The 21427-nt window shown below is 40.5% G+C and overlaps 1 protein-coding gene across 1 annotated transcript; it reads left to right on the forward strand.

The window, feature by feature from the left end:
- Window positions 1-771: 771 nt before the first annotated feature.
- Window positions 772-18470, forward strand: myom1a (myomesin 1a (skelemin)). Its single transcript, XM_029524458.1, has 38 exons — window positions 772-906; window positions 1864-2123; window positions 4548-4691; window positions 4771-4954; window positions 5042-5199; window positions 5309-5401; window positions 5542-5630; window positions 5811-5855; window positions 6515-6676; window positions 6778-6939; window positions 7558-7699; window positions 8111-8310; window positions 8402-8458; window positions 8828-8952; window positions 9276-9459; window positions 9691-9865; window positions 10379-10500; window positions 11494-11690; window positions 11818-11944; window positions 12160-12344; window positions 12470-12584; window positions 12838-12994; window positions 13104-13210; window positions 13449-13493; window positions 13681-13817; window positions 13949-14093; window positions 14334-14393; window positions 14484-14551; window positions 14661-14786; window positions 15445-15528; window positions 15797-15884; window positions 15980-16018; window positions 16241-16346; window positions 16647-16810; window positions 16956-16992; window positions 17218-17240; window positions 17474-17529; window positions 17690-18470. Exons 2-38 carry the CDS (start codon window positions 1918-1920, stop codon window positions 17957-17959), a joined length of 4584 nt encoding a protein of 1527 aa, XP_029380318.1. The 5' UTR covers window positions 772-906; window positions 1864-1917; the 3' UTR covers window positions 17960-18470.
- The last annotated feature ends 2957 nt before the right edge of the window (window positions 18471-21427 follow it).

Here is a 21427-nt window from a genome sequence, read left to right on the forward strand (position 1 = left end):
GCTACATGGGTACCTTCTGGTTTATTTATCTTACTTTTCTTTTCTATTTTAATGAGAGTGGTTTGTTGGTGTGTAGGTGAAACATCACACACACACACACACACACACACACACAGTTTTTTTTAAACGTTGTCCAAAATACCGACTTTGCAGTGATGAGATCACAGGTTTCATCACCAGGTGGCAGCCATTACCTGACTAATGTGTAAATGTCTGAGTGGATCCTGAGGGGTTTATTTTGTTTAACCTATTTCTACTTTACTTTGTGTTTTTGCACATGATTACTGCAGATTGGTCCCTACCAAGTGGGAAACTGAACCTTGTCGGGAGACAGAGAACATAAAAAAAAATGCAATATTGTCATATATTTTAGTGTCATCCTGCCATGAAGGTTAGTTGGTTCATGCATTACAGTTTAATGTCATAGTTTTTTTTATACTGAGTTTTAGTTGTTCACCAAAGTTGTCGTCCACGGCTGTTTGGTTGCAGAACTTAATTTGTTTGTTCGTTGTTAATTTAATCCCAGAGGAGCACACAATCATTGGGTTGCTGCAGATTTTCCTCTTTACACTCATACTGTTTTACTGTATCCCTGTAATACCCATATTCTCCATGCACCCCTGTACAGCGGAGGGCCCGGCCCAGACCAGGCCCAGGACTGGCTCCTTGGCCCTTCGCTTGGTCTCATGGTCTAAATTTAACACCGTCCCAGCCTTAAAAGGTCCTGATGGTGTCTTGTGCATTCTGCCGAGTGGCAGCATTATTTTTGTTCTGTGGACTGCTGTCCTGTCCACTGCCCCTCACCCTGCTGCTTTGCCTGGACCTGGACTTGCTTTAGCTACTTTTGGACTAGCACAACCTTTCTCTTATTTTCAACTGCTGTGGATTGGTGGATTTTTACTTGTGGTGAGTGATGTTTATTGTTGCCTATTAATAATTCTCTCCATAATAGTGAATAATTGTTTGTTGGTGTCTGTATGAGTGAGGCCTGAGGCCTACCTTCAGCCATTTAACTGTTATTTTAATGGTAATACTAATCCTTTATACTAACATGGTTTTGTTAGTTTTAGCTATTGTGTTCTTGTTGAGAAGACTGCATGCGTTATTGAAGTGTTTTGTTTTTGTTTTTTTTTTACCACCAATTAATATAGAATAGATCTTATATATATCTTTTCTATGTGCACTCTGCCTTCGTGGCTTGAAATCAAGGTAAGAGTTTATAGCTCCTTAGAAGTCAAGTGGCATACACCCCCTGCAATATGTGTGGCTCACGGACGTAACCATTGCAAAATGTAGTTTAAATTCTACTTTCATAAACTGTTTAAGTACTTTTTTTTTTTTTTTTGATTGTAGGTCGCAGGTTTTCAAAATTTCAAACTTGAGCAATACTCACAAACAAGTAGATGATGATGATTATTTCAGATTAAAACAGTTTGTCTTCTTAATCATAAAATGCTGTATGTAGTGACATGCATCTAAAATCGACTACTATATTCCTGTGGATCTTCTGAATCACATCTAACCTCATTTTGTTTCACAAAACCATGTGTATTTCCATCTATGATTATCAACGTAATCTCATATGAAGACACAAAATGAAGACGATCGCTGTAACTGATGTTATCAGAGTTTATTCTCTGCTGCTTCTACTTAATTTAACACTGTAGAATTAGATTTTAACCACAGCTAATGCTTCAGCTGCTGGCACACAATAGAAAGCATAACTCTTAGTGCTACCAAACCTATTAAAAACTCTCTTGACTCTTGCTGATCTTGCTGGAAACCTAACCATCACCTCCTGTCCTAAGCTAACCCCCAAATTAAAAATCAATATAAAATAATAACAATGAGATTGATTTACAGAGCTGGTAAAATAGTGGACAGGCTGACATATAAGTTGGCGCAGTGGCCCTCAAGATGTCAGGATCATTACAAGTGACGGTGCAGCAGCAGCAGCAGCAGCAACAGCAACTGCAGCAGCATCGTCATCATCATCATCAACATCATCTACAGCTTCATCAGCAGAAGAAGCAACAACAACATTATGAGAGCAGCTATTACCTGAGCTCAAAGTCATCTGTTAGCAAGCAGTCTTTCTCAACTTTCAAGACTTCCAGCCATCGGTAAGAGGATGGGAGCAATGTAGGCGCAGATGTGATATTTGAAAACTGAAAAAGAAAACTGAGGCTCTCTTGATGTAACTTGCCATTTCCATCACCTGGGAGGCAACAAAGACATCCATGCAGACCTCTTTCAAATATCGTACACTGTCCTTTTTGTTGGTGATTTGAAGTGTGTTTAGCAGTAGGAGTAAAAAAAAAAAAAGCATGTAGCTCCAAGAGTTTCCATAGAGAGCAGGTGTTGGTCATCATTGATCCGTAGATGTTCTTCCTTTAATCTCCAAGTTGCTGATTTCAAAACTCATGCCAACAGCAGAAAATGGTTAATCCAAGCTTTATAATATTACCAGATCATACTTTTAGTATTTGTGCTGTTAAATTTGTAAGAAAGTTGAGTCTCAAATGACTGAAATCTCAGAATAGCCAAGTCCAAGTTGAAGTTAAAGTCAAAGTCTAGTCCAACTGCATGTCTACAGCCTTGGGGCTGTTGTTATGTTGGCAACTATTGCATTCACAGCACTTCAGTATTGTGCTTTCTCCAGGTAAAGACCCTTCCAGGAGCCTTTTAAAATCAACAATAGTCATGGTATAAAGACAACTACAGTGTAAGATTAAGCTGAAATCAAAATCTTAACCACACAAATCTTCTTCAAGAAAGTTTCCATTGACTCTGGGTAATTATAATTTACATTCTACACCATTATCTACCATTTCTGTGCCCCCACATTTAAGTGAGCTATAGTATATTGTCCTCACCAGACAAACGTTTATGCATCAGGTTTTCTGCACGGATAAACATTTGAAAAGCACAGTACATGTCACTGAAGATTTCAGAGGGTCTTTGTTTATATGCAGATTTTGTTTTGTATCCGAACTTCTGTGATGAAATCAAACTATGCTCTATCAAAGTAAAAAGTAAACTCTCATGCTCCTGCACACATGCTGTCTATCAAAACACGGCCATAATCAAGGGCAGCCAAACGCAGGACCTCACGCGTTGTTCTTCAAGCTGCAGGCCCAGTGTACATGTTGGAGCCATGACAGTTTTCTAAATGGGGTCGAGGAAGGAATTTCAGCTGTAGTGAATTGCTGCCAGATATATTCATGGATGACATACTATTTCTGACCGCAGGGCAGGAGCCACTAGCCGACTGTTAAGGCACCGTATGGAAGTCATGAAATTGTAAACGATTCTCCACTGGCTTCTACAGATGTTGAATATTTTACCTTGTTTCATCATTGAGCCTGTTTCTGAAGTAGATTAGCTGGTACATTTTCCCTTTTGGATTTCTGTTTACTCTCGCATGTTGTTTCTGCATTTATTAATTCTGTAAAATGTCGGTTTTAAGATCCTAAAATAGACACACACTCTAGCTTCTCAGATTGTAAAGATTTTACTTCTTTTATCAGCACAAAAACTTTTCACACCTTTGACTTTGTGAACCAAAGACTTCCAGCCAGTTCACATGGTGAGTCAGCAGAAGAAATAACTTCTTGGCACTGTGGTAATCTTTTTGTGAGACTCTCTCTGCTGTGGATTCATCCTCTTCCACTGATTTGATCCCTATGTGGAATGGAGTTTATCAAAGCTGTGCTCTGCCGCTGCTCCTCTAGGCCAATTGGATAGACAGGGGCAGATTTGACAGTGATCACAAGTGAAAGCAGGGCTTTAAAATGGCCCTTTCCACCCTGCTGCATATCCAACAGTTCCGGCTCCATCTAAACCCAGCTGACAGGCGAATAGGTAAATGAGCCAGCGTGATGTGGTTTTGGATCCTAGAAGGTGGACAGAAGGACTTCATATTCTGAGTAACTGGACTGTGACACACTCTGTTTGTTTGTGTATCCAAGTTTTACACCACAAAGTTCAAGTACAATGTCATTATTATTATTATAATTCGATTATGTCTTTCATCATTTTTTATCTTGTGGGAACAAATTGTTGTGTTTCTTCCAATGACTTGACTCCATGACTCATTTTTTTTAGGCTAAACTGAACATTAACCCAACAATAATTTACATCGCAGGGCTTTCATTGAGCTGCGTTCTATCAAAGCCATTCATCTCTATGCACTTTCTCGCACATCTTCAAGTCCATCCTTTTATGGAGATGTGTCTTTTTTTCAAAGGGCACAAATGTATCATTTGATTTAAAAGAAAAAGCTCCGTGATTTTTACAAACAGCTTGGCAGCGTACACTATTCAAATAGTACATTTTGTCTGAGACTTTTCTGCAATCCAAATGTTGCACTGTCGTTAGTGTTTGCAGCAGGTTAGCTTTGGATTGATGTGTTTTGTAACGAAGGAACATGCCAGTTGGTTGTGAGATTGTTTGACTGAATACAAAGCATAAACAGTAACTGCGAAGCATTGCTTTTAATATTAATTTGTATTATATGTGATGTGATTCTGTCTGTTACCTCTAAGCCTGAAGAAGACCTCTGTGACAACAGAGAAGGGGCAGGAGGTGGTTAAACTGAGCCCACTACCCAAGAGAGCCAAACGCACCTACCTGGCAATGGACACGGATAAGGAAGTTATCGGCTATGTTATTCCTGTATTTAGAGCCAAGTGAGTGGGAAAAGGCAGCATATGCAAGATGTTTTTCTTTAAAGTTGATCTCACGCTGCTTTGGCTTGTTTTGTTGCAGTCATGATGTGGTTCGGGGTCTAATGGAGTCCCAGGAAGAGGCTACAGAGGAGGGGATTAACTACGTGGCCATGAGGAACCTTTTTGTGAGGGAGGCCAAAGAGGCTCTGGATGTGAAAGTGGTGAAGAAAAGCAGATCAACACATATCAGGGAATCAGTTGAACGGATGGAGTTTAGCAGGACAGTAAGTCCCTTTCAATTCAACTTTCCTTTGTTTGATTTGAAATAGCACAGAAAACCCACATCTGACTTCGGTCTTCCCCCCATATAGATGGACGAATGGACTGAGTTCCGCAAGAAAATGAACCCAGACAGCCTGACACACCCTCCGGAGTTTGTCATCAAGCCCCGTGGACAGACTGTCTGGGAGGGCAAAACTGTGAAGCTGCACTGCACCGTGGCTGGATGGCCCAAACCCAGGATTGCTTGGTAAGATATGCTCCCTGTTCAGCAGTCCTCCTTCTGAGTCACAGGATGCAATTACAAACTCCAAGGACAACGGTAAAAATAAACCAGATACCCCTCTGCTGTCTTCAAGGTACAAAAACAATGTGCTCATTGATGCCAAGGCCCATCCCGAGAAGTACACAGTCGAGAGCAATTATAACATGCACTCCCTGGAGATCAAGAAGTAGGTAATCATTCAGCTCACACTGCCATACGCTCAAAACACACAATATCCCGAACTGAATGTTCTATGTTGTTGATACTCAGAGTATTACATGCAAATAAGATGATGGCAGTAATTCATCTGTGTGTATTTTATTTCAGCTGTGATTTCCTTGACACTGCTCAGTATCACGCGTCTGCCCTCAATGTGAAAGGAGAAGCTTCCTGTGTGGCTACAATTGTTATCAAAAGTATGTTGGTCACTTCTTTGAGTAGCAACTCCTGTTCCTTCAGTTAGAGGTCACAGTTTAGAGATGAGATTTAAAGTGTCTAAGTGTTTACTGTGTATATATTAGAATAATTTCAAATGTCCAATAGAAAACACGTTTGTTACTATTATCACAAAGTTCCTGGTTTATATTTTTCAACAGGGTTCCAGGATGGCGAAGAAGCAGGCCCACTTGATCCTAAACCACGTGAGTCAGTCATTTTGTTTTTCTAAAACTAGAAGAGTACTCGGGGCACACAGACCCAGACCAAAGCTGCCGACAACATATACCAGACAGTCTACTATCACCCACCAGCGACGTTTGGTTCAAATCATTTAAGCGCCTCAATAACACACCATCAAACATACTTGTAAAGGCATAACAAAACTTTTGTGTTCTACAGTGGGCATAAAATGGGCAGTAATTAAGTAATCAAGAATAAGAAAAAATATTGCAAAGTGAAAAAACTACTTATAATGATGAACCCACTGAGAATTATCCTTCAACTTTCGTTAAGCTGAGGGGAACTATTTCCATCAAAAATACCATCAGATCACTTTCCATAATAAGATGCATGCTGCCTATCTTTCAGGAGATGCTTTAGTCCAGAATGAATTTTAAATTCTAGTACGTTCAAAGCTACGTGAGCTAGACATCATCTGGAACTGGACTCGTTTCCCTTTTTAATAAATAATTAAATTACACGTTCAGGATTGTAGTTGTATAAATGAGACATAAGTAAATAAGGCCAGGGTGGTGATGAAATCTAAAAAAAAGTGTGTTTTCAGCCTGAAAAAAGGATGATGTTGTGACTTAATGTTGTGTCATAACTTAAAACATAGTAATGTTTTCTGTGCCCTCTGCAGATGGTTTCTGCCCTGAGCATGGTGTTACCTTTAGGACTTCCATCATTGACAAATTCGAAGTGGCCTTTGGCCGTGAGGGCGAGACTTTGAGTCTGGGCTGTACCGTCATCATTTATCCAACTGTGAAGAAATATCAGCCTGAAGTCATTTGGTACAGAGACTGTAAGTATTATGTTTATTTCTAAATATTGTATTTCTCCATAGTAAGTATTTATCCGCGATGTGCAGCCAATCACACCTGTATTGTTCTGACTTCCCATCAGCTGTGCCCATCAAGCCCTCTAAATGGGTACACACCCATTGGTCAGGGGAACGTGCCACACTCACCCTTGTCCACCTTAACAAGGAAGATGAGGGAATGTACACCCTCCGTGTCAACACCAAATCTGGCTTTGACACATACTCTGCTTATGTGTTCGTCAGAGGTAAAGTATCTGATAGATATATCAGCTGTACATTAGAGATAAGATCCTTCTCATTGGCAGCATATTAAAATAAATACAATACAATGTGGAAAACAAGCTGTAGCTGGTGATTTAATTGTAATAAGAGATTTTGTTGAGTTAAGATTAACAGTCTTGATGATGCAAGGCAATCCAATAAGGGATTCCAAAAAGACAGACTCAGTAGGGCATCGTTGGCTTTACTGTGTCTTTAAGTGACATAATGCTCTCTCTGAGGTGTTTGGTTTCCTCTCAGGAATGTTGCTTCTATATCTGCCTGCAAGTCAGGAGAGTCACCACAGGGTTTGTTCCACTTGTACTGAAAACCAGTGGGCTTATGCTGAATCTTGACAATCCCCTTTCATGTTTCCAACATATTAGCTGAGCTATTATACCAAGCAAGTGCTGCCACTTGTTCTTGTACTGTAAAGCCGTAAGTGGGTCAGAAAATGAAAACTGAGTGCGTAATGGAGAGCAGACTGATTTTAAAAATAGCATTACTCAGTTGTGTGTGTGTGTGTGTGTGTGTGTGTGTGTGTGTGCGTGCGTGCGTGTGTGCATGCATGTGCTCTTGGATATGTGCATGCCTTGCTATGCCAGATGCCGATGTGGAGGTGGAAGGGGTTCCCGTGGCCCCCCTCGATGTGTGGTGTCATGATGCCAACAAGGACTATGTAGTGGTGACCTGGAAGCAGCCAGCGGTGGAGGGCAGCAGCCCCATCCTGGGATACTACATCGACAGGTTGGTCATCTCTCTCTCTCCCCGTCTGAAGAATGTTTTATCCATGTTTTACATAAAGGCATGGAATTAAAATTCAGTTTCAAGAACTTCTGTGTAGCAAAACTTACAGTGTAGCCACACAGCTTGGACCCAGAGTCCTCCTAGATTTGTGATAAACTGAGATTTTGAACAAAAAAAATTACATTAAAAATACTTAAATACTTTATTTCCTGTTTACTGTATCTGTCAATCAATAATTTGGTCAACATGTGGGCAGATTAGCAGTTAATTTATGCAGCCACTGCTGTCCATTTATCAAGCCCTGCTGAAAAACAAAGAGGTCCTTTGGCCTATACGAAATATTTGCGTGACGGAAAAATGTCTTTCGGATAATTAGAACAAAGTTCACCTGTACTTGTTTTGTGTTGGTAGGTGTGAGGTGGGCACCCACCACTGGGCTCAGTGCAATGATACCCCGGTGAAGTACACCCGCTTCCCCGTCACTGGACTGGTTGAGGGCCGTTCGTACATCTTCAGGGTGACGGCCTTGAATAAATTCGGTGTCAGCCGTCCCTCCCGCGTCTCTGAAGCTGTGGTTGCGATGGATCCCTCTGACAGAGCTCGCCTCCGTGGTAGAGTCACACCAGAGTGCTGCTGACATGATGCAACAAAGTGAACAACTGCAATTTAACTTATTTCTTCTCTTTTTTTTTTCTTTGACAGCTGGCCCTTCAGCGCCGTGGACTGGAATGATCAAGTTCACAGAGGAGGACAGCACCGGTATGATAACATTAAATGCTGTATTTCAATGTCAAGATAAATGTAAATACATTAGAGAAGCTAATTTCCAGAAAGCTGGCAGCAAACTATCTGCACAAATCTCTAATCTAGTTTTTCATTTCTTCTTCTTCTAATGTCTAAAAACGTTCTATAATGCTAATATGTATTTTACTCAAGCAACGTTTTTCAACAGCTACTTGTCTGGATTAAACAGCAAGAAGCCTAAATTCATAACATATGATTGTGTTAAAAAAAAAAAAATCTTTATTTTATTATTCAAATTAGTTTTCCAGCCCAACTGGCTTCTACTGACTGTCGCCTGGTTAATGTGAATTCCTGTAAATAACATGAGTCCCATTGCCTCCTCAGACAGTGTTGTCCCTGGAGAACCATCTGATGTTGTGGTTACCGAGGCAACCAAGAGCTACGTGGTGCTCGCCTGGAAGCCGCCAGTCCAGAGAGGTCATGAAGGAGTCATGTATTATATTGAGAAGGTGACGAGAAATACACGACTGACGCTTGCAGCATGCTTTCAAATGAGTCATTGAACCTTGAACCTACCTTATGGAAGAATCTTCTTAAAATATTAAATGAAGCAAGATGTTATATTAATTTATTACAAGGGTTCATAAGTTACATTTTTGTATCCACTCGGAAGGCATGCTCTCTTGTGGCTTATTGTTCATTGTATGATTACTGATATGTGAAAACAGAAATCATTCCTTACCCTTATGTACAGTCAGTTTGGAATTTAAATAGTGAATTGTCACTCTCTGCTGCTGTGTATCTCTTCTCACTGACTTTCTGTGAATCTCAGTGTATTTCAGGCACAGACACATGGCAGAGGGTGAACACTGGCATGCCAGTCAAATCTCCCCGCTTTGCGCTGTTTGACCTGGCAGAAGATAAATCCTACAGCTTCCGTGTGCGCTGCTGCAACTCTGCCGGTGTGGGCGAGCCCTCTGTATCAACAGGGGATATCACTGTGGGGGATAAACTAGGTGAGCCAGGAGCACTTTCATTTGTGTAGGTATCAGTGTTTATCGAGAGATAAAATAGAATCTAGTCTATTTTAAGGCTGTAAAATTTAGAGCATAAGTTTGGTCCAGCCTTATTTCTTCCTTTTTGTGTGTTTGATTTCTGTAGTATTTTATGTCAAAACCCTGACATCCCCTCCTTGCTGACTGTTATTAAAGTCTTCCTTTCTTATTTTCTTTCCGCTGTTCTGTCAGACCTGCCCTCTGCTCCCGGCAGCCCGGTGGCCACCAGAAATACTGACACATCAGTTGTGGTGTCATGGGCGGCTTCAAAGGAGGTCAGACACCTAGTTGGCTACTATATTGAATGCAGCATCGTGGGTACTGATGTCTGGATGCCTTGCAACAATAAACCTGTCAAGCAGACAAGGTTGGTAGTTTTCTACAGCAGATAGTTACTTAGTTTAAACATTCAAGATTCTTTTCATTGTGCAAACATACAGCGGAATAACATGCAGCTTAGATCTCCAGGTTGGAGTCAAACCCAGGATACTGCAGTAATGTGGCATGGGTGCTACCCACTTATAGAATTATCTTTATATAAAATATATTTTTTATTTTTAAGTGAAAGAATGAGTACTTTTGTATTTCAGAAAGTTGATCGCCCCCCTTTCAATGTGGAAAGTTTGCAAGGTTGACTTGTGAAGTTGCTGTGGTTATCAGTTTAAAGGACACAGCAAGAATAGTTACATTTCTACTTCATAAATTAAATTTATTGTTCTCTCTGGGTTTTAGTATGACCTTCACGACTCCATCCACCAAGGTTTATACCATCATTTCTGCTTCCAGACCAGACATTTATATCACTAAACGTCCAAAGTTTTTGGTGGGGTTGCTGTTAATAAAATTAAACTGAGTAAAATAAAATATTTTCTGCATTCAGGTTTGTGTGCCATGGCCTTACCACCGAGGCGAACTACGTGTTCAGAGTGAAAGCAGTGAATGCGGCTGGATACAGCCAGAGCTCCCCTGACTCTGATGCAGTAGTTGTTAAGGCTGCCATCTGTAAGTGTCCTCATCATAACTCATCTCCATTATTCACTTTGCCTGTAGCATTCAAGGCATCTTCTCTCACTCCCTCTGTTCTGTTTAAACATTTATTTGTCCCTGGAATGATTGCAGAGAGTGCACAAAATGTATTTTTCCAGAAAAACCTACTTTAAACTTGCATAGATCAGACATATGGCCTGCAGGCTTGTGCTCTTTGCTACAGAGCCACGGGATCCTCTTAAATAATGTTTTCATTGAACCTTGTTAACTTACACCTCCTTTTAGTTTTCTTCATCCAGGCTATTGAATCAATTTTTGCAGATTCGTTATAAATTTTTAAATGGATTTTGTTACCGTTGGCTTCCGAATATCTCCTTTTTGGTTTTGAATGCCATAAATGAAAGTGATTTGTGTTTATGTATGACTGCTTCCTGTTATATTTGCATGTGCCTGTTTGACCATAACTAACAGCAGTTTTTGTCATTTGGCCCATTTTTTATTATTAGTGACGTGGCTGAATAACAAATTCTATCATGTTTTACAGTGATCTTATGTGTCGGTATGGATTTCTGTATAAATCTGATTTAGCTTGAGTTCTGCTTTGCCGTTTGATAACTCTTCAGGGGTGCTTCTTGGTGTATGGCCAAGGTGAAGGCTAAAACACTGTTCCTTATGAACAAATGCTCATGAACCTAATGAGTCTCTTGTCTGGCTTCGGAGATTTTCTTAGCTGCTTCTGACCGTCAGCGTAAGTACATTATCCATTATAATGACAACTTAAAATGTGTGTTGCTTGTGTGCACAAAGCATGTAGCACGTTTAACTGTAGAACCTGTAACAACTGTTCAGTCGTAACACTCACTGTCCGATATTTGGCAAATGCTCAGCCATATGTTTGAGATTATCTTAAGGTCTGAATTTTTCATTCAAGAAAATGTTCTAAAAATGATCTTCATATTTTTTTTCTTTTACAATAAATGCTGACCAGCTTATGTACTCTATTTGTAGCCGTCCCAGGGAAGCCAACTGGGGTGACCTTAGTGGAAGCTGTCAAAGACTACATGATTCTGGCCTGGACTGAGGCTGCTAACAATGGAGGGGCTGATGTCAGGGGTTACTTTGTAGACTACAGGACTGTGAAAGGAGGCATTGTTGGGAAATGGCATGAAATGAACCACAAAGCACTGACGACAACTTCCTATAAAGTAAGTTTGTAACTTCTTGTGAATGGCTTTAATAGAGTCATAAATTCATCTGATGCAGACAAATGAATTTGTGTCATCATTGATCATCTGTTACTCTTTTACTCTTTTCTCATTTCCCTCTCCTTAGGCTGAGAACCTGAAGGAGAACGTCTTCTACCAGTTCCAGGTGCGTGCAATGAACATGGCAGGTGTGAGCAAAGCATCTCTGCCCAGTGCACCTCTGCTGTGCAAAGAATGGACCCTGACTGTGCCAGGTATGAGAAACTTTAAACAGACAATAAAGTCACATAAGTCAAAGCAACACTGGTGTGTCTCAACCCACCTTACACAAGATAATGAAGTTACACACAACTAGTAATAAGACTGATAAGGGAAAGAACATTTTGGTGGCATTGATGATGATCACATGTAAGCGCTAAGTTGGACTAATATGGAGAACAATAGCAGATGAAATGTCTCTTTTCCACAGGGGCTCCGGTTGGTCTTCATGTTCTGGAAGTTCGTGACAACTCTGTCGTGGTCCTGTGGGAGCCACCTGTATTTGATGGCCGCACTCCTGTGAATGGCTACTATCTGGATTTGAAGGTGGCCTCTTCTGGAGAAGCTGGCTGGAAAGCTGTCCATGAGAAGGCCAACAAGATGAAATACATGAAGGTGAGAAAGACAAATATACGGAATGTAATTTGCAGTTTTGAGCAGTTTTGTCCGTCCTGCTCTTAAAATATTGAATGTGTCAGTTCTTACAGTTTCTCCCTCCAACTGCTCATGTTGTTATTCAGGTGGCAGGCCTGAAGGGTGGTACATCCTACGTCTTCCGTGTGCGAGCTCAAAATCTTGTTGGAGTTGGAAAGACCTCCGCAGTCTTAGGTCCAATCCAGGCCCAGACTCGTCCTGGTAAGTGTTATTGTTACATAACTCCTGCATTCATTCGCCTACTGTTCCTACGCAAATATGTTACGTCTGGAAAATTAGAAAAAGTGGATTCTTACATTACTGATACATGATTTAAAATTTTATACAACTGTAAACTGTGCTATCACATATTTTAGTATCTACTAGTGTAATGAGTGAATTCCTCATTTTAAGAATTGAAATGTGCGACCTCCCAGTGAGGCACACACATAGTAACCACTGACTCTTCCTTCAGGCACTAAAGAAATTTATGTGGACGTTGATGATGATGGCATCATCTCTATGATCTTTGAATGCTCTGAGATGACTGGAGACTCTGAGTTTGTCTGGTCCAAGAATTACAAGGCCATAACAGACACCTCCCGCCTGACTATTGTCAATGAAAAGGGCAAGTAAGTATCATATATGTTCCCAATTTGCCATGCAACTCAAAAACAAATGATTTTTCTTCTGATTCATCTTTCCTCACATCCTCTCGCCCCCATGTGTGCTTGTCTCCAGGTCCAGAGCTATTTTCAACAACCCTTCCTTGGAGGATCTGGGCACTTTCTCCTGTGTGGTCACCAACACCGATGGTATCTCCTCCAGCTACACGCTCACCGAGGAGGGTGAGTCCATCATCAGTCTTGGCATCTTTGCCCCTTTTTGCCTGAAACTCGATTCACTTGTTATTTGTCTGGGTGACGTGTGTGCTGAATGTGTTAGAGGGTCTCCTGCCTGTTATCCTGTTTCAGCAGTTACATCAAATTGATCCGTTACACCCTGAGTATACAGTAAAAGAAGGATGACGCTCCCTGCCGAGTTCTTGAAATTAACAGTTTTGCTGCTGTTGTTGTTTTTTGACAGGTCTTAAGCGTCTTCTGGACATCAGCCATGAGCACAAGTTCCCTGGTGATTATCCCATCACAGCTGTTACTCTATTTCTCTTAGCGTGAAATGTCAATGTTTTTCAGATGCTTGTTTGTGAATTATCATTTTACTGAATGATTATAATCTACGAGTGTAAGTTTGTTAAAGGGATTATCCCAAGGCAGTTATTCCGTGCACCACGGATACTGAAAAATGTGGTGCTCTGCAGTTATTCCCTTCAAGAATGAAATGGCAATTGAGTTGCTTGAGAAGGGTCGCGTGAGATTGTGGACTCAGGTGGAGAAATGGACTGCTGACTGCCAAGTTGACTATGTCTTCAACGACGTCATTGTCAGTGCGGGACAGGTATGAACCATACTTACAGCTACTTTTTATCTTTTTGTTGTGCTTTCTGTATTTACTCATTTGCATCATCTTTTAAACACTGATTTTAGTCTTACAGTTGATGGATAAATTGGTGCTTTTATTTCCTGCAGAAATACTCAATGAAGTTCGACAAGTCCACTGGAATCATTGAAATGTTCATGGACTCTTTGGAGGTCACCGATGAGGGAACGTTCACCTTCAACCTGGTTGATGGCAAGGCAAAGGGTACAACCAGTCTGGTGCTCATTGGCGATGGTAAGAGACCTCAAATAAAATTATATTTAGAATTTTAATCGCATGTATACAGAGTTGTCAATATTAATGTGAACACAGCACTGCAGTTAAAGTAAGTATCCATTGAGGGGCAGTAAAAGACAACATTTTCTTGACCATCATGTCTTTATCATTGCAGGGAGTTCTCTGATGTACTATCCACTTGCGGAAAGAAATTGTCTCTACAGAATTAATATTGACATTTTCTTTGCTCTTATTCAGAATTCAGAGAGCTTCAAAAGAAATCAGAATTTGAGAGGGCCGAATGGATCAGGAAACAGGGTAAGAAATCTTACTAATGCATACATATATCTAACCCTAATTAGACAAACTGAGTATGTTTCCCTAATGATTTCCATTGGCTATACACAGGTCCTCACTTTGTCGAATACCTTGGCTTTGCCGTTACTCAAGAATGCGACGTGCTGTTGAAATGCAAGGTGAGACAAGTGATATATTATAAAAATTTAGTGGGAGTGGGAGCATCACAAATGATGGCATTTTACTTGAGACAATTTATCATCATATCTCTGTTCATTCACTCAACAGATAGGAAATATCAAACCACAGACTGAGATCACCTGGAGTAAGGACAAAATTGAGATTGCAGAGGAAGATGAGAATGCCAAGAAAATTGAGAAAAAGGACGGCGATATGACCTTTAATATTGGAAAGGTCAGCTCATTAGACAAAGGGTGCACTTTATTAGGGGTTATGTTTAAAGAGCTAGAGGTGATGCTTCTGATGCAGCTATGCTTCCATTCATACATTCACAGACTAGATTCTACCCTCCCAACCATCCCTCTCTGACACGCAGATACATAAATGATGAAACAAGTCTATAAAAATATTCCCGTCCCTCAGTCCTGCTGGAGTGCTGCGAGAGTCAGCACACCAACATGTTGTCCTGGAATCAGAATCAGAAGGGACATACTTGGAAAAAAAACCAACTCTCTTTTCAAAATGCTTAAGTTTAATTCTTATTTGGTTTCATATATTTTGTTACTACAGGTTTAGTGATCTCTCAACATTTATGACCATACAATGTTAAATGCATGTATGGGTTATCTGTGTGTTTATTTCATTCACTTCATTTCTAACTAAATTCACTTTAACTCCTCTGGCTAAGTCATTTCATAACTTTTGTGGGTTCTAATCTGGCCTGTTAGTTGGAGCCAGTGAAGTTAAATTGATGTTTCAGGTACCATCACATTGAAACTGTATAACTTAATTAGAGAGGGTTGGTGTCATTGCATGAGCCCAGGAGAGGTGTTTTTATCCCTTCTCCTGTCATTTGCATTCGCAGTAACTGGCTTATCTGTCTAATTCACAGTGGGTAATTAAGCAAGAGAAACAAAGAAAGAAAGAAGGAAAAAAGCCACCTGCAGATGACGTTTCCTCACCACCAAGACCCAAAGTCTGGACATAATCTTTTCTGCCATAAGTTGACGCCTATAATCTCTCAATGTGTCCGTCTTACCTTTTTCAATGTTTTCCTCTTTAACGCCTGCAGCATCTAGGGCGGCAGAAAAGCTTGCCTTTTCAGTTTAGTTGGTCTTTGTCTGGCTTTTTGCTGTCGGTCTATCTGTCCTAAGAATTGAACTACATTCCACATTATGTTTAAGGCAGAAGGGAATTCAATGCTGTCACAAGGGTGCTAAAGTTGCTTTCACTTCGAACTGTAGATCTCCAAGAGTGATGCTGGCATTTACGAAGTCTACCTGAAGGATGATAGAGGCAAAGATTCAAGCACCTTCAATATGACAGATGCTGGTAAAATCTGATTTTCGATCAATGAAAAGTAGGAATCAATGTTAAGTCTTGCAACAGAAATGTACGTTAATTGCAAATTTTAACTTTTTCCACAGGATACCAAGCTGTAATGAATGAACTCTTCAGAGTTATTGGTGAGTCATTAAATGTCACATTTAGCAAGCAGTAATGAAAGTCCCAACGCAGACCAGGTGCTAAAGAGGACCACAGAAAAAGGCAGCATATGTAAATGTAAAATATTTTCCCCAGCACAAGCTGTTAACAGCTAAGATATGGAAATATTTGATTGTGTGCCATTCTTTCATATGTTTTCCATGGGATATAAATAAATGACTGAAATGTTCTTTCCCTCCCAGCCAACTCCTCCAGTGAGATTAAAGTCCTCAGCACTGAACATGGCATCGTTCTCTACTCCATGGTTACACATTACAATGAAGACCTGCGTGTTGGTTGGCTCCACAAGTATGTTAACGACCTTATTCCTAAACAGTAATTCAGCTGAGCACAGGCACACAGTTAAAACTAAAGATGTCTGTGAGTTGTATCATAAGTTACCTGTAACAACACTATGTTAATTATATACTATATATATATTTGTTGTTGTTGTTCTTGTTCTTGTTATTATACTTTATTCATTTATTTAACAAGGACAGAACACAACTACTATTAACTCATTCTTTGCAAGGTGTTTGATCATATTGGTGGATAATTTGGTGAGTTAAAAAACAAAACAGAAAAAACTCTTATCTATTTCAACATTAGAGATGCCAAGATTGCCGCTTCAGAGAGAGTCAAGTCTGGAGTCACTGGAGAGCAGCTTTGGCTTAAGATCAATGAGCCCACTGAGAAGGACAAAGGCAAATATACCATCGACATCTTTGATGGCAAGGACGGCGTGAAGAGGTTCTTTGATCTGACAGGCAAGGGTGAGTAAAGGTTTTAAAGTGGAAAGTAAAAATGCGTTAAACATGAAAAAATAGTTTGGTGGTAACTTTTACTTTTGCACTGATTTAACTCCCCAATAATTTAATAATAGTTTATTCATAATTTTTACATTTTTTTCTGCCGCAGCATGGGAAGAGGCATTTGAAGAATTCCAACGTCTCAAGTAAGTAAACAAATTCATTTGACTCAAGCCTTCTGTTGTGTAATTGAGTATTTCTGTCTGAAGGAGGATGTTTGCACAAATAAATACTAACAGTCATCACCGACCTAAAATAGACTCTGTACTTTGCAAGTTCTCAAAATAAATTTCCTGGCATTGTATCTCATGCTGTGTAGCTGATAGCCTTTTTGAATTACGCTGACAATATCTGTCTCCTTCCTTCTGCAGGGCGGCAGCAATTGCAGAGAGAAGTAAGTCATTATTTAGTCTCTGGTATCCCCTAAAAGACATCAGTCCTTGAAATGATGTGATGATAGAGAAGCCACTTCAGTTTTCATATAATTTTTAATTTTGGTTCGGAGGAATTTAAGAAACATGAGCCTTTTTAAATAACATTCATGAAAATGAGCTTTCCAGAAGATTAACCCTCCACAGAGGCTCCGCAGGTTGACTGAATAATGTCACTCTTGTACTTCTTCTTTAGACCGTGCTCGTGTTGTTGGAGGTTTACCAGATGTGGTTGCAATCCAAGAGGGCAAGGTAAATAAATTAGATATTCATTGTACTGATGTGTTTTAAGCTCATTGTCTCAAGTCCCACTTTCTCTCGTAGTGTTTCACTTCTTTGACAATCTGCGTCCCCCAAACTCTTGGAATTCAGTTTTGACGTAAACTCTTACAATCTTCTTTATTCTCTGTAGTCGCTGAACCTGACTGGAAATGTCTGGGGTGAGCCTGTACCTGAGGTGTCATGGTCAAAGAACGATAAGGAGCTGTTACCTGATGACCACATCAAGCTCAAGTTTGAGCATGGGAAGTTTGCCAGCATCACAATCGCTGCCGTCACCACAGCTGACTCTGGCAAATATGCTCTCTTGGTCAAAAACAAGTTTGGCACAGAAGCTGGTGAGTTCACCGTTAGTGTCTACAACCCAGAAGACGAGGAAAAGGAGGAGGAGAAGAAAGACTAAAGGATGATCTAATGTGATAAAATGGAGGAAAGTTTCTCCCAACTATTTTACCCCGGTACATGCCGGTGCATCAAAGCAGTTCAAATAAATCATCAAAACATCTTAAACAACTCTCTCCTGCGTCTTTCGTGTACTGGGGTGAAGAGCTCTGGGGTGTTAGAGGAAGTAAGCAATGAATGTGACACACAAGGATAATTGTGTGCTTGGCAAATTCTTCTGCCACCAACAGCAGTTAATGTAATGTATAAAAGATGGTCTACCTGTCATTCATCTTTGTTTAAACAGCAGCATCAAGGCCAACAGAAGCAGAACACTGTTACAGTGTTTAGAGTATTAAAGTAGAACATTTGAGTAACCTTTGAGCCCTGACACTATTTCACCCCAAGGGTTATGTATTGTAAAAAAAAAAATAATAATAAAAATTAATAAAGAGAACAATTATGCAATGAGCTTCTTACTAGCTATTTGCTTTGCATTGTGATTTACTGGACGAATGCGTCACTGGACATTTCATTTTCTGATAATGATGGCTCTGTGTCTATAAACATCTATTGTGTTCAAAAACTGTATGCATGTTTACTGTGTGTGTGTCTGATGTACTGTTTGAAAGATAAGTTGTACAGTTTGTAGATGAAGTGGAGCAAGAAAGTCCAGATGACACATGGAGTGTCGTGAGTATGACAACACACAACAGTTGATTCATTCAAGTTTTTGCAAACAGGAAAACAGACATTGCTGACATACTTTCAATAGTGTATAGATAGAACCAGTCATGAGTTTCAAACTGTCACAGAAATGTGTTTAAAACATGTGGTTGGGAAGTATTCATTATATTTGAGCTATAAGGGGATGAAACAAAAAACAAATTGGCCCAATGAACAAGTCAAACATAAGTGTGTTTCATCTTCAAGGGAGAGGTCTGAATTCTAATAAAACTGCACCTGCTTTAGATAGATTTAGTCTACAAACTAGTTGTACTAAGTTCTACTAATTATATTATACAAACAGCCATTCTGCTTAATTTTATTACTGGTATTGTAAAGTTATAGGTTGCTAAAATTTGGTCCCAAAGAGGGTCATTACAGTGCACTCAAGGGTCTGCTCACTGTGTGTGACTGCAGCCAGGCCATTGTTTTCTGCAAGTCAGAAGAAATAATTATTAAAAATGAAATAAAGGAAAAGGCCTGTGGTGCCATAATGTCATCTGATGTGTACTGATTCACAACCTCCGCAATCTGATCCCATCATTTATACAGAAGATCCATCAGGGCCACCTTAGTGCTGCAGCCAATCCGAGCTCACTGTGGGGGAGGGCGGGTGGGCGGGTGGACAGGTGTGTGTGTGTGTGTGTGTGTCTCTCTGTCTGTCTGTCTCTGTGTGTGTGTGTGTGTGTGTTTGTGTGTGTCTGTCTGTCTGTCTGTGTGCGTGTGTGTGCGTGTGTGTGTGTGTGTGTGTCTGTCTGTCTGTCTGTTTGTTTGTGTGTGTGTGTGTGTGTCTGTCTGTCTGTGTGTGTGTGTGTGTGTGTGTCTGTCTTGTCTGTCTGTCTGTGTGTGTGTGTGTGTGTGTGTGTGTGTGTGTGTGTCTGTCTGTCTGCCTGTCTGTCTGTCTGTGTCGCCGCTTCCTGTCCCATCACCTCCAGCCGGTCTCGGTGGTCCAGACGCGGACACGTCAGGAGGCTTCAGCGGAGTTCACGCCTGAAAAATGGGGGCTCAGTGAGGACACCGCAGCATCTGGCCGAAGTAAGCTTCAGTACAGGTAGACTGATGTCCGCCCGTTTTTACTGTGTCTGTGTTCCACTGTCTTTAGTTTTGTTTTCTCATTCTGCCGTCAGCTAACGTTAGCTAGCCCGCTCCGCTCGCCGGCTAGCATAACGTAGCTACGATGGATGAAATAATTCAACACACTGATGTCGACCGGACTCGGAAATGATTCATCACACAACGTACGATGGATTTCACATTTCACTGACAGCAGACACCCGTCGTCGGTCCGGGGCTGTCTCCGGTCACCGACTGCCGTCCGCCGTTAACGGTGCCGTTAACACCGAAGCTAGCAGACGTATGCGGAGCAGCTAGCCGAGCTCCGGCTCCATTCATTATGTTTTTTCATGCCCGTCTGTCTCATATCTGTCTCATATCTGTAGAAAAGGCCACCGTCGATGTACTTCAACGTTTAAGTACTCGTTTGACGCTTTCCGTTTGTTTATTTCCGCAATTTTGCCCTTCGCCAAACGGTGTTTTGTGACTTTTCCATCAGGTGACATGTCAGTTTTAATCGAAGAAATTAGCATAATTTAGCCAGAGTAGCTCAAGCTAACGGGACATCCGAAGCGACGCGTTTTGTTTCTTGTATTTTGTATTTTGTATTTTAATCGTGTTTGTCAGTGAGCTCTTTCTTGTGACAGAGCTGCCACCTCACCACTTTCTGCTGTGTGGCTGTTTTAAAACCACCTCAGCAAAGAGAGAGAAGAGCAGATTAAACTTTTTATTTTCCACGTATTCAGTCAATGTAACATCGGTTCTGTCGTTTAATCATTCATCATCGTAGAAACTCGTAGTTTTGAACCAGCGATGGTTTGGAGCTTCGTTCGCTTTGAAACTCAAGACGAGTTGCGACACAAAAAGCTAAGCCCAACAGCAGCTGTGGAGTGAATCTCGTTTTAAAAGTTCAGATCTTGTTAAAAGTATTTCATGGAGGTGTCAAAATGAATTAATAGTAAATGTAGAGGCTGCGCTTCAGGGCTGCAACTAACAATTTTTATTCTCCTTTAAACTGCCAGCTGTTTTCTTGATAACAGATTCTGCAAAAAAAAAAAAAAAAATGTAAATAAAGGAAAATACCTTTTTAAGTTTCCCAGAGCCCAAGGCACTCAGTTTCAACAGCTTCAAATATGAGACAAACAGTCCAAAAGCAATTGTGAAACTAGATCCAGAAAACATCCATTTATGTTTTGAAAAAATAATAGATAAGTAAAAGTTGATTGCTAAAGTGATTGATGCAGCTCGAATGCAGACTAAACAAAGTGTGACACATTACTGAGAAACTGCAATATAGCCATAGTCATGAAAACTGCTGTGAAGTTATATCAATGCATTTCAACGCATTGGATTTTCGGTTGCTGTTACGGTGTATTTTACACACATCATGTGTTGGCTCATTTCAGTGCTGCTTGATGTAACCTAATACTTGAAAGAGTGTAACAGGAAACCTGTGAAGTCTGGTTGGCTAGCTCACCCTGTCAAAGCGAATCTGAGAGGGATAGTTCCAGATGTAGGCCATGATTATATATTTAGGATAAGTAGGGCCGTACGTATGCCTGCTCTTGTAATTTTTACCAAAATATCTACGTAATCATTAAGAGTGAGAAAACTGTTTTCATTCTGGTTCAGTGTATTTAGTTACTGCTGATGACTCAGTGTGAAGCATGTGATTCATTTACATGAACCTTTAGCTCCTAAATGGAAACTA

This window comes from Echeneis naucrates, chromosome 17 (genome assembly GCF_900963305.1).
Source record: "Echeneis naucrates chromosome 17, fEcheNa1.1, whole genome shotgun sequence".
NCBI lineage: Eukaryota > Metazoa > Chordata > Actinopteri > Carangiformes > Echeneidae > Echeneis > Echeneis naucrates.